At 34.8% G+C, this 14,142-nt stretch overlaps 1 protein-coding gene across 1 annotated transcript; it reads right to left on the bottom strand.

Annotated features, from left to right (window-relative positions):
* Positions 1-3,235: 3,235 nt before the first annotated feature.
* LOC589871 (muscarinic acetylcholine receptor M5-like) lies at positions 3,236-5,142 on the bottom strand. Its single transcript, XM_789502.3, has one exon. It carries the CDS (start codon positions 5,070-5,072, stop codon positions 3,735-3,737), a length of 1,338 nt encoding a protein of 445 aa, XP_794595.2. The 5' UTR covers positions 5,073-5,142; the 3' UTR covers positions 3,236-3,734.
* Positions 5,143-14,142: the final 9,000 nt, after the last annotated feature.

Genomic DNA, 14,142 nt, shown 5'->3' with positions numbered 1-14,142 from the left:
CGTGTTTTCACGCTGCACCTTGCTACTTCTTTTTTTTTCTGCTTAATACAGTAACGCATTTTAGAGGCAGTACGTCCGATTACTTATACACTATTTTGCGTATTACCTTGGAAACGTCGTAAGGTTATAGTAATACACTGTATAAGTAACCGGTGTAAGCATAATTTATCTCCAAACTCAATTTTTAAAGGATTCAATTCTTAATTATGACCGGTTTTAATTTAATTTCTTCAGATTGTGAATTTTGAATTCGCTATCTTTGATGCAACAATATAACAATATAATATGACAACTCTGTTGCCAAGCAACACACCATTTTAGCGCAATGCGCTCGAACTAATTGATTGTATATATTTTGTTGTCATTTGTTTGTAAATTTTAATTTTGTATTCACTATGTGAAGAAATAAAATTAAAAACGGTCATAGTAAATAAGTGAACTCTCAAGGAAGTTTTTTTCAATAGTTTTAATCCTTATTTGTATATTGCCGTGACGGAGGAATATCCAAATTCAAGAATTTGTTCCATATATATATATATATATAATAAAATAAACGACAGGAATATAGCATTTCAGAACAATTAAGACTTTAACGACGATTCTGTATTTGTTTGATTGTTTATATTATTCTATTGTAATTTGTTTTATCTATTCATGTGTTATTTTATTCAGGAATGGAAATGAACCGTTAAGGGCGACATAGAGAGTATAGATATGATGAGAGGGGAGATAAACATGTATAATTATTATAAACATGATCAACCAACAGTGAGGGCTGGATTCGTTTTGATGGAGAGGGTATATTAAATACATGAATACATTTATCGTGTAAGTTTGTATTCAAAAACTTCAGAACACATACACACGCACACACGCGCCCACATCATGTATTGTTGATAGGCTGGTGATGCGTGTCTCTTGGACTATGGCGATACTACAGTTGCGTCCTAGTTATTATAGATGAGTCAAACATGCAACAAAAGAATGAACTGACATACAAAGAAACAATTACAATCGTTGTAATGAGGTCGACTGAAAGAAAATCTAGTTCATTTCATCTTTATATTCATAACCAATTACAAAATTCAATGCGTCCAGGAAATTATTGATGAATGAAACAGAAAAAATACACTGAACGACAGAAAAACAATTAAAATCATTGCAATGAGATCGACTAAAAGAAAATATAATTCATTTCTTCTTTATATTCACAACCAATTACAAAACGCAATTTATTCTAGTAATTATTGATAAATGAAACAAAACAAATACACAGGTCAACAAAAACACAATCAAAATCATTGGAACGGGATCGACTGAAAGAAAATATAATTCATTTCTTCTTTATATTCATAACCAATTACAAAATGCAATGCGTTCTGGTAAGCATTGATGAAATGAACAAAACAATACACTGAACGGCAAAGACACAATTGCAATGGGAGCAAGGACATCGACTGACACAAATGTAATTTATTTCCTCTTTAAATTCACAACGAAGTACGATATGCAATAAATTGCAAAAAAGACAAAGAGAGCATACTCGCAGAATATTAAAATATATGATTATATACTACACACATTGTACACAAATGCACAATCCACAACATTTTCTACAATTATATCGATATTTTCGGTATGAGCTCCCAAACTTCTCAGCCAACAAACATATGCGAAGCTGGAGGTCTCGATTGATATCGAATGTATCACTTTTAAATATTCTATAAACAATTATACATTCTGTCTATAATCTAAATATATTCACAGATTTCAAAACATAACATTCTGATTGCCGATCTTAGAATTATTTCCTTAAAATGCAATGTCCAAAATGACATACCACTATTAACTCACTTTATTTCCAGTAGAAATGCTAACATGTTGGTATCAGTCACTCTGTATTTGTCTCTATTGTAACGATTTTTCTTCCAACACTAGTTCTTCCTCTCTGACTCCCACCCCTTTCTCTCTTCCTTCTTGATTCTCTCTCTCCCTCTCTCAATCTGATCATTTATTAATCTATGCGCCTTTATACCATCTGTCAATCCGAGCTATTTCGGTTTTAAATGTAAAAGAATATTTCTTGAATATATTATGTTACTAATTCTGTATGTAGCTATTATTTTGTGTAATGCTTTTACAATTTTTATTATAATTTGTTTTTATGTCAAGGATTTGTAAAAAGATCGTGCAATTCAGCCTTTGGGCTGCAATGTGATTTTTGAATAAATAAACCATTATAACAAAAATAAACCTTTAAAATTGAGATTCTAATTCTGGACTCTTCAAATTATCATTTTACTCGAGAAACCTTGTGACATTTATCTTCGTTGTTTTCTCCAAGTAATCTTATACAGTTTAACCTTTCATGTAATTATATTCTTGATTTAATTACTGTATAGATACGCGTGATGTTTGGTTCAACGGTGCTTCGCTATTAAACCAATTTGCTCGGGTGACTACGAATTTTAACCGGGTGGCTCTGGATATTGGTGCTAATTCATGTGTATACAAATTTACTTATTCCATTGTGTTTTAAAATCACCTCTTATTTACGTCTTTCTCTAGTGCTACGATGTTTCATCTACAATGTCTACTTTTATCAGGAACCTATAATATACAAGCACTGCATGCTTTTCAATGGGTTCCTCATATTCTGCTTAATCTATCATATGAATAGAGTATCATTGAGCTCATACTAAATGTATATACATATAATTTCTATTTATTCGTCTGTCTATATTTCCGTTTAAAATGTTGAACAAATAAAACTTGAACTTTAAAAAAACAATTAGTAAACTTAAATTACATTGACTGAAAACAAGCACTGTTTGAATAAAGGCAGTTTGGTATATAATATTAAAGCCACCTAAGGAAAACATGAATGGTGTCCACAGTAGACAGGTGGCCTTACTGGGAGGATCTTCAAAACGCACTTCCTACACTAGAGAAACCAAATACATATTAACTATAGACTTTATATAAGCCTTTATAACGTTCGAGTCAAACAAAATTTTACATCTAGAACTTTATAATTATTTTAAAAATCATCCATGGACAGTAAACTATTATACATCTTATGAAAAGCTGTTTTACCCCAAATCAATTGGTATCATGTGTATGTTGTTTGTGCTCTCGTTTTATGAGAAGTCGAATTTTAGACTCTCGCAAACTACGCCTCCTGTTTATCCAAGCGTGAAAACATATCACATAACAAAATATACCAAACGATTCGGTATAAACCACTCTTTTAAAACATGTATGGTAACCTTACGTTCATAGCTGAGTTTTAAAATAAATGACAATTTTCTTAGTGTAAACTTTTGTTTGACTCACACGGGTATATTCCCAAATCAATAAACAACCGGTGATCAATGAATTAGTGGCCCTTTGGTGACCTTAAATGATGCCCGTGTTAGGAGGGAAACAATGAACATCTTGATGGATTATTTTTTCCCATAAGATCACGCATTATCAATTTTACGGTCCTTGTTTAGCTTTGTGTGGGATTATCCCCGACTGTAAGTGTTAGTTCTTTAAAGTTGCAAGTCTGAAAAAAAAATGCAAAAATCACTGTTGTTAACGATAGCAGACCTCTTTTTTCCCAACAAAATGTTCCCTTTATAGTCTCACTATATCCACAATATTTACAATATCCTTATTTCATGATAGTGGCATTACTAAAGCCCTATTCAGTTACTACCAATATCATATTGTGACAGTGAAATACAAATTTAACGATTACACTTAACTTTACAGCTCTTGATATCACATACCCATCGGTCGAGAAGCAAATAGTGCCGAAAGTTACGACGAAAGTGCTTATTAGTGGCAGCATAAATAAACGGATTAATCGTCGAGTTACTCCAAAGCAGCGAGTTTGTGATCTCCCACGTGAGATCCGAAACGCAGTTGGTTCCACAAACTGCATACATGACGGTGGACACTTGGTATGGTAACCCGCAGAGCAAGAAACACCCTACGAGGATGCTAAGAACAATGGCTGCTTTGCGGTGTTTGGCAAATGTCCGTTCTTCTGTCTTCAACTCAACTACCAATGTGCCACTGACTGGCACGTTTCCTGGCTTTTGACTCTGCAAATGTGGTGCAGCTGTTCTGGAGCTAGCGGTTGACGGACCGGCTGCAGTAGGATGTCCCTCGCCTGGGACATGACTCTGCAAATGTTGCGCAGCTGCACTAGAGCTAGCGGTTGATGGACCGGCTGCAGTAGGATGTCCCTGGAATGCAGCTGGCATATCCGCAAGGGGCAAGTTTCCAGGAGACCCTGATGCGTCAGTGAGTCCCTGACTTATCCCGGTAGATTGTGTTGGTTGATTTGAATTGTTGGTGGGAGGACTTTGTCCTACGACGCCCCTCGACCTTCGTTTAATGTTAGCATACACGGCTAGATTCAGAATCAAAAGAACTGAAAACGGTATAAAGAACACGGTCACGTTGTGCAGCGTTGCCCCGGTGAAACTGGCGGAAAGTTCCATCTCACAGTCGTCAATATAATCTATCTTGCTTTGTCCAGTTATTGGGGCCCATGCGAATGCAAGTGTTGAGTACCAAATGAAAGTAGACACCCATGTGCAGATAAGGATCAGTCCGATTCGTTTCTTGGTCTGAAAATTCTGATACTTCAGACCCATTGTCAAGAGGCAGTAGCGATCCCAGCTGATCATGACCATCGTCCAAACAGATACCAAGACCACTGTGTAGTCCAACACTAGCCACAGTTTACAGAACATCTCACCAAGCACCCAAGTGTCCTTGATGAGCCAAGAAAGATTGACGGTCGTGACGAGAGCCCCAACGATGAAGTCCGTGATAGCAAGGTTGAGAATGAAGATATTTGCCACATTCGCTCGGATTTGTTGATCTCGAATGTAGGCCACAATCACCATGAAGTTTCCGATGATAGTTACAACACTTATGCAGGAAACAACTAATGGGACTATGGCAAGCCACGTCGAAGAGAAGGGATACACGTAAGTGTAATCAGATGAGTCATAATATGAACTTACACTCGCGTTTTCCATTAGTGTCGAGCTTCTGGAGATGAATGCCATTGCAAGGATGCCTTACTCTCCGTTCTCTCTAAAATATTGTATTTCTTGACATATAAACACTTTTTCTCTGCTTGTATCTCCAAGCAGGAGGAAAACGATGACAATTCCAAGCCTGACCCAAAACACCGTACCCAAAAACTCAACACAATTAATAAAGTTATTTTTTATGTGTGTTAAATATCTAATCATGCCAGTTTAATTGTATCCTAGAACGAAGAAGCTGAAGGTTGTAATACTATAACTATAACACAATCGATTTACCAGCGAATTCGTATATTCTTGTCAACCTCAAGTTATTCAGAATGCAATAGAGTACTTGTCCTGAATAACAGTATACGGTAAGTGAAGAAAGCTATTTATGATATTGCAATGTTAATTAGTTTTCTAAATTCAAGGTATCAATTATCCGCAGTTTGATTAGGAATACATTACGATGCAGCTCTTGTATTAACAACTCGGATGAAGGATGGCTCCGATTGTGGTAGCGACAGAAAGATGTGCTTTTAGGCTGAGTTGAAGTCTTGGTGACATCAGAGTCTACTGAAGCCACGAATGACAGGGTGACGTCATCAGTAAAGCATAACCTCTTGGTGTTCTGTTGGGGGACCATAGTATCCATTGCAAAGCGTTATGAATAATTATGCAACAAAAAAGAAAATCCTATAAATATTCATTTTAATGGGGGAAACCTCCACCGATTTCACATAGTCAATAGCCTGTTTGTCAATCTGTTAAATATCATTGATTTACCATGGTTTATGTTGTTAAGTACAGGCATGGATTAGAGGATTTAATTGTTAATTAATTATACACCAAACTTAACAATAACGAATGGAACGAAATAAAATTGCTTATTGACGTTGTATCTAAACTTGTTGCTTGAATTAAAAAAAGCGTATTTGTTTTTGCAAAGAAAATATATTGTTGGAACAAATATCTTGAAAATTCCTTTAAATGTTATATAAACAATATTTTCGTAGGGGAACAATTTCTTTTCGCTATTAATAGCTAGTGCCAGTCACAGGGAATCCATACAATGAACGCTATGGAAATAATGACAATAATTTCATCAACAACAAATAATAATAGGCCTAATGAAAGTTTTTCTACTAATGATAATAATAAAATTAATAATGATAAGAACAAAAGAAGAACAAAGAAGAAGTTAAGAGAAATTGATTATATAAGTCTCACCCACAATAAGGCGCGTAACAGCTCCAAATAAATAAGTATAAAGTATTTATCTCTTGCATGAAGAAGCAGCTGTCGTCGTTCTGGTCAGCAGAAGCATTTGTTAGGCGCTGTCATTGATGAAACACTTGATAACCAAATGACAATCGCTTGTCCATCCACTTGTATATACATGTACGTATTACAAAGGAAGACACTCTGCTTACGTGTGAATGCTGTTGATTTGAAAAAGACATTCCCCTTGAGTGGATTATTTCAAAGAGCTCACTCAGCCATTCGCTCTACCTTCACCTTCCTTTTCTATTTCATTCCTCTATTCTTTTTATACAACCTGACTTTTAAACTACATCTTACAAATTTTAGAGCTCTAAAGATAGTATTAAATGCAATATTTCGTCCCCACTCTTCAATAAGCTCCACGTTACTTGACAACTCGTGCTCTTTTGTTCAAATCATCCATTTTTCTTTAAACTTTGCTATTTTTTTTTTCTCAAGGGTTTAATATTTCAACATATTATTTCGTTTGAATTATTTTGTTGCTCTCTATACGTTTATCGCTGACTCCCTGTGTTGGTAAATCCATTGCCCCGGGTCATATCTGTTCTTTTGTAATTATCCCTGCGTGTGATCTATTTGTAGCACTGTCAGTACTACAAGACTCATTCTATAAAGGAACTATGGCCGAAAGCATTACAAAGAAACTAAAATGTGTCATCCTTTATTTAACTTTTTTTCTGTAATAGCGTAAAATTAATCCATGTTACTTTCATCTGCATTATTAAAGTAGACGCAATTGATAGGGACACAATTCCGCTTCCAGTCTTCAATCAAGGTATCTTTTAAACGTCTAAATAAATAATAAGAGGGTTGAGTTTATAATCCCCCGTGTAGAGGAGAGGGAGTATAGAGAATGGGGTTAAGAGGGCTGGTCAAAACCAGACCCCTCGAACACACACCGCGCGCATACGCACACTCGCATACCCATACCTACACACACTCGCACGCACTTAACATACATATTCATGAGTTTAAGCTTGTTTTCATATATTGAAATACCATTTAAAAAATTAATTTTCACTACTATGAGAATATTTATTTTATTATTAAGAGAAATTATATAATTCATTAATCATGTCATTTAGAGGCACTCGATTATTAAGGTTGAATAACTGATTAATGTGCAAAAAAATCTTTCTATTTTTGAAGTGTGGGAGTATAGTTGTAGTTGTACAGGTCAACCCCTCCTTCCGTCGCAGTCTCGGGTGCCAGGACCTTTCCCTTGTATCACTGACTCAGTACTAATTTCTCGATAGCTGTCAAGGCGAACAATATATGATGCAACTAAATACTTGGTACTTCAAAGAATTAGTTATGAATATGCGATCGCATTAAAATCAGTCGATTCAAAACAAGAGTAAGGAAATTTTTGCTAGTACGGTTGAAAAGGTATTTAATCCGATTAGCCCCATTGATGTTTCATTTGACATTCAAGGATAAACCTAACAATAAATGTTAGCGACCTTTGAAAAGCGTACCCACTTACCTTTGGCTAATCTTTTACGTCTTGTCCATTCCTTTATTCTCATCAAATATTTATTTTTCTTCAACAATGATAAGAGCGTCCCCCAATGTATTTTGTCATTTCTTTTCGCAATGCATTTATATATTCACGGTCATATCCAATACTTTAAATTTATTTTACTTCAAACATCACATTCGCTAAGAACGGTTTGATAGCACTGAAGCATAAAGAGTGTCATGTCTGAGAGACACGAGTGCTTCACGACAGCTCACTATTATTTGTATTGATATTATCATTGTCAATTTGTATTATTAGTATCAAGCCTATTACTCTTATCATTTTCCCCTAATTTTATCATTATCAATATCATTATTTTCAAGTTTTGTACGTTCAACATTTTACCAAAAATATAGATAAACATATGAAATAGAAATTATATATATATATACATGTTGTATGAGCACATCTGAATGATACTCAAATAATATGACAGATTAAGTAGAATGTGAGGAACTTATTGAAAAACAGTGCTTAAATATCATATGTTTTAGGTATATAGGTATTATATAATAATAAAGTCGGTAATCAATAATTCTTATTTTTATTATTGAAAGATCTTATGATCTTAAGTTTGAAATAAAAGACGCACCAAAATGGTAAACTATATCGCGTCTCGAATTGTTATGTGAGACTCACTTCCTTTTTGACCTTTACTAGATATAATTCAACGCATGTCACCCCTGACTGCCCATGACGCGTGTTAATACCTGCCAAAAATCCAGCGATGTGTATAATTAAAAAAGGGTACCAATTCAATGCCATTTAAAAATACCTCAGAAGAGGAGCGCAAACACGCCAAGCATCTCATTCAAAAAACCGGAATCCATATTGAAAGTAACATAAAAGGGTTTTTGTATATTGCTCATGTCCGTCAAACTTGTCACTTCTGTCGCTTTACAAATATAACCCCGGCATTAGCATGGCTGTCATAAAGGAGCTCGAGCATTTCAAGGAGTTAAAACCTGCCAGGTATAAGCATATTGCGGGAATTCCAGGTGTATTCATAAGTCGTTTAATTACAGCTTGACCAAACCATTATTTACAAATATCATTTGGAACGAACCACAAAGCTTTTCCATTGTATACTGGTTGGTGTTCGACTATCGACTACTGTATGTTTGTTACTAGTGAACGCATATCATAAAAGGGTGTTTTTATCACGAACCTCTTGTGCGTTACAATTTAAACAAAAAATAGTAGATCGAAATTGACGTCAGAAATCCTCCTTTACACATTTAGGATAAAGTAATATAACAATAACAATAAAAGCTGCATTTATGTTGGGCACTTAATTATCCCATGGGATATGCCATATAAAAAAAAGCTCTTACCGTCTACTTTTTATAAACATTCGTTACTTCAATGGAATTCTTTCCTCTACATAATTTTAGCATTTCTCACAATGCAGCAGAACAGACAAAATCATGAAAGGAAAATTTCTTTGCAATTCGAATAGGTTTTCACTAGAACCCTTTTTTTCTTCTTTTAATAGAAAGATCAAACAAAACATGCCACAACATATCTTAACGCTTTCGATCATACACAAAATGATAATGATAAATAACTTTAAAATGTGCAGTACAAGGGAAAGAGTACGATGTGAAATGCAATAAAAGAGTATTTATTATAAATGATAATGATAATAATGACAGGAGTTATATAATTATATACAATAAGAGTAATCATAATAATATTAGTAGTACTAATAATAATAAATACCAAACTGGTAGTAGTAATAATAATACTAATCATAATAATAACAACAATAAAAGCCATCATCATGTTCATCATCATAATCAATATAACTGATAGTGAAAATAATTATGGTTATAATACCAATAATTGTTCTCCGTTAGGGCCTTGTGATTATATCAATGCAACAACAAGAATAATTAAAAATGTACTTTTTCTAGGCTTGGTTGAAAATATATCTCTCTATCCGACCTAAACAGTACATCCAACGTGGTGTCCTTAAAGGGATCCAGTAACTTTATCTCAGATTCTGAAACAAAATCCTGGATTTAACTCATGCTGCAATCATAATTATAAATCTTTAGGCCAGTAGGAACCCATGACTTTTACAAGCCGATCGCCTGTCTGATTATCAAGATATTTATGAATGGAAATCGAAACCAAATTTTTGCGTTTTCCTAACGGTTTTCATTACATTACAATCAATTGGGAAAGCGAGTATGGTAAAACCGGTCAATCAAAGATTTTTACTTTTTTTGAGGCACTTCTTGATCAATTTGAAGCGCGACTTTTTCTAGGGCTTCAATATTACATCATATCACAAACACGCATAATACGTAGGGCCGTGCATCTCAGATTTAACATCGTTGAACGATGCCTTTAAAGGCCGTGAATCCCATTTGCAGACTTGTGTGAAATTTTACAGTTAAAGATCCTAAAACTTCTTTGTAAGAAATTAAAATCTAGCGCCGTTTTCACATTGCGGCAGAGGGAGCTATTATCAAATCAACAAATATAACGGTCGATTAAATTGTGAATTACTTACGAATATTTTTTTATTTTTAGGGTGATATCGTAATAACGTTTGAAAATATCTAAGAAGTTGTAGGCTAAGCATTGACTTGGGTAAGTGGGCGTTACAACCCTGATATTTTCGTTCAATTTTTCTGTTATTCATTGAGACTCCCATTCTCCCTCATGGGTAATGCTTATTTTTTTCTGTTTGAAGCCATTGAAACTTAGCATTTCAAATGAACTTTGGTCATACAAGCAAACTAAAGCCCTGTTCTTTAAAAACATTTAAAAAACAGCTTATGTTTTAGGCTGCTTACTTTGCCATATCTGATAATATTCCAGAATCTGGTCAGTTCTTATACTTTATCTCAATAAAAGTCCTTACACTTGCTGCAAGCCGAACGAACTCTTTTGTCAGGCTTCCTTATTTGAGGATCACGCCATCTACGGCTGGCAACAAGTAAGAAGGTGTAGATCGCATCGCCGTGTTGGAGATTGCTATATCGGACTATATCTGAAAAAGCCTTAACTATACTTGTCTAAGATATATTCAAAAAACGAAATATGCAGTCTGTAATTGATTATTACAGGCCCACACAATGTACGTAAAGAATGATTTGATGGTAATATATATATTCTGATTGAACCCTGCGATTTAATACAAGCGATGCAATAAATCACCTCTTTCTTTCTTCTTTTTCTTTGCATTTTTCATTTTTTATTTCTCGTCGTATCTTCTTTCCTTTTCTTCTGGTCTTATCTCCTACATTTTCCCGCTCGCTGGGCTTCATAACATTGAGGCGGGGCAACAGTCCCCAAGCCCCCACCCCATCAAAACGATAATGATATCACTTCGTTGAGTAAAATACATATTGCAGCATCCATCGACTTGTACTACGTCATACAGGCACGTGACTCTCAGTAGAATTGTTTAAAGATAAAGTTGAGTTCTGGTCATGCGATTGCATTGTGAAAAAAGGTGTGGAATGGATCAGAAAAAGTTGATCATGTGGCATGTAAGTATTGGTGTGCACTGCAATGTTCTGGAGTCATCAAAATCATAATAGATTTGGCCCAGTCTTGGTAAAGTAACAAGCACTGTACACAGAAAGATGTATATGGGACTACACATGGTGTCGGGCCCCGACTTAACTTGATTTCCTCATCTTCCTTTGCTCATTAATCAGCCACTATACATTTTCTACCAAAATTCTTTGGCAAATGACATTTATTTGTCTTGAACATTCAGTGTAAGTTTCGTTTGATTCTGCGATAATTCATTTTTTTTTTTTTTTTACCAGAACTCAAGTGTATCTTTAAGGTTATAACTCTAGCCCATTGATCCCTTTGGGGAGAGTAACCATAGTCAAATAACTATTTATACCTAAATTAAACTATTCAAGCAAACGGAGTTTACCCGTATTCCTATGAGTGTATTAAAAAGTAAATCTTCTGTGATGCATTCGGGATAGGGATGATGTGAAAATGTTGAATTTCTTGAAAGGTGGTGTGACTTTAAAAAGGTTGAACCGCCGCTTGATAGGGGTGTTAAAATCTTACCCCATTCGATTCTATTGCGTATACTATAGGGAAACAATTGGTAATTCGAAACTCCTTCATTTGTAGCTCTAAACAAATATTTCAAACAATAGGAGTCGTAGAATTTTCTTTTATTTTCAGAAAGGGGTCGAATTTCTTATGGTATTTTCTCTTCTTATTCTCTAGTGGGCAAATTGTGTAAACGTGGAATCCCTTAAAGAAATTTAATTGGCAAATTGCAACCGCTCGTGCAAAGTATGAAAATGTATTAAAACTAATAAAACCAAGACGAAAAATCAAAATGGGTTATTAACGATTGATGAAAACAGCCCCTAAATCCTTTGTTGTTTTGTTATGATCATAGCATTGTTGGTTTTTAAAACAAATTATTCATGTTTTAATTCGTTATGAAATATTATTGAACTAAAACTCACAGCAAAATTTTGAAAAAGGGGGCGCCGCATTTTGTCCGTTTAAATGAAGGTTCAAGAAATATTATATGGTTTCAAATCTCAAGTTCACTTGTGTTGCAAACTACTGCACAATGTTCGAAGGTGCCACGTCTCCCCATTTAAAGTACCAAAACCGCACTAATAGGCCATTTTCGTAATTTAATCTAATTTAACCTAAGTTATTAAACTGCCTCGTTACAAATTATTTCCGACTGACTGTGTTTCAATAGTCAGAATGTGAATTGCATATATATGTAGTACGTGTTGTTACGCAGAACAAACATTAAATGGGAAATTGAGTCTAATAATAAGTTCGTTTTAATTCAAGGGGAAAATCTGAGGAACAGATCAGTGAAGGTTTGAACAAAATTGGTCATAAAATAAAAAAGTTATGGATTTGTTAAATCCATACATTTTCATGAAATACTTCAAATCTGTGAGTCGAATTGGCAATCGCAGTATCTAAATACGATCTCAGCACCTCAAATGTCATCCATTGTTGAATGCAAGAAATGTAATTAAAGATGAAGTTGAGTTCTGGTCATGCGATTGCATTGTGAAAGAAACGGTGTGGAATCGACCAGAAAAGGTTGATCATTTAGCATATAAGTATTCGTGTGTATTGCAAGGTTCTGGAATCATCAAAATGTTAAGAAATTTGGCCAAGTCTTGGTAAAGTTACAAACGCTGTACACAGAAAGATGTATAGGGGAATACACGAACATGTGGCGTAAAATTCTGTCCCGATTTTTACGATGTTACATGACATATTTAGAATATGAAGGCATTTGAAGAGACATGCTTTTCAGGGAACATGTTTTATCTGATGTTCTTCCACACTTGCATAATAACAATGATAACGCTCACAAATTATTTTTCTACTCTTCCCAGAACTCACCCTTCTCTTTAAATTCAATTTTGATACAAATATATATTTATTCATGCCTATCTCGATCATATATCACGGATAACATATTCTTTCATGCACGCCCATATTAACATTCAGAGAAATTGAGATGTTGGGGCCTTCTTTCATTCAGATCAGTGGTGAGTTGTGAGGGGATGACATCACAATTTCGCAGTGCCAATTTGTCTCTCATATTTCATAGTTTTCATGATTTTAAAAAACTCATAACTTTCTTATTTACTGTCCGATTTTTGACAAGCTTTCATCGAATTGTTTCTTAATTTTTTTTGGCTTCTATTAAAACATATTTTATATAAGGGTCAATGGAGTTTCCCTTTAATGGTTTTTCCCTCAGCAACAATAAATGCATGCAATTCGACTTCTGACTATTGAAATACAGTATATTATTCGTCACAGGTGAATACAATTTTTTTAACATAGCACTTTACAAAAACGTATGCATTCAATTACAGTTACCAAAGTGGTCTATTGTGAGCTTCCATTACCGGTGCAATATACGCCCTGACCGAATTGTATGACATCTCCCTTTGTGTCTTGGTGCGGATTGTTTCATTCGCCTGTTTCGAATAGTTGTATTTTGATTGCCATGATGCGAGTTGCGTACGTTGGTGGTGGTGGATAGACAAACAAAATTGATTGCCCTACAAGGGAGGTGAAAGAAAGGAGTGGAAACTCTTTCAATTTATTTACGCATTCCTGAGTGCTAAAGCGTAACAATGGGATGTGTAACATTCTACTTGGCTTTAAAGTTCCATGCTCCGAGCCGCGCTTCTACTGCGGGGAACTTCGGAGGCCAGGCACTAGTTTCACATTTATGACAAAATGTTAAAGTACCTGCAAAAATTTCAGTGTAAATTATAAACTTTATATGGGGACTGACTGGGAATAGTG

This window comes from Strongylocentrotus purpuratus, unplaced genomic scaffold (genome assembly GCF_000002235.5).
Source record: "Strongylocentrotus purpuratus isolate Spur 01 unplaced genomic scaffold, Spur_5.0 spur5_scaffold_17, whole genome shotgun sequence".
Taxonomy (NCBI): domain Eukaryota; kingdom Metazoa; phylum Echinodermata; class Echinoidea; order Camarodonta; family Strongylocentrotidae; genus Strongylocentrotus; species Strongylocentrotus purpuratus.
Note: the sequence above shows the minus strand (reverse complement) of the source record. Positions and strands in the feature narration are given on the sequence as shown.

Bases quoted from the DNA above. Each gene is read 5' to 3' on its own strand.
- LOC589871 (XM_789502.3), bottom strand. From the start codon at position 5,072: ATGGCATTCATCTCCAGAAGCTCGACACTAATGGAAAACGCGAGTGTA.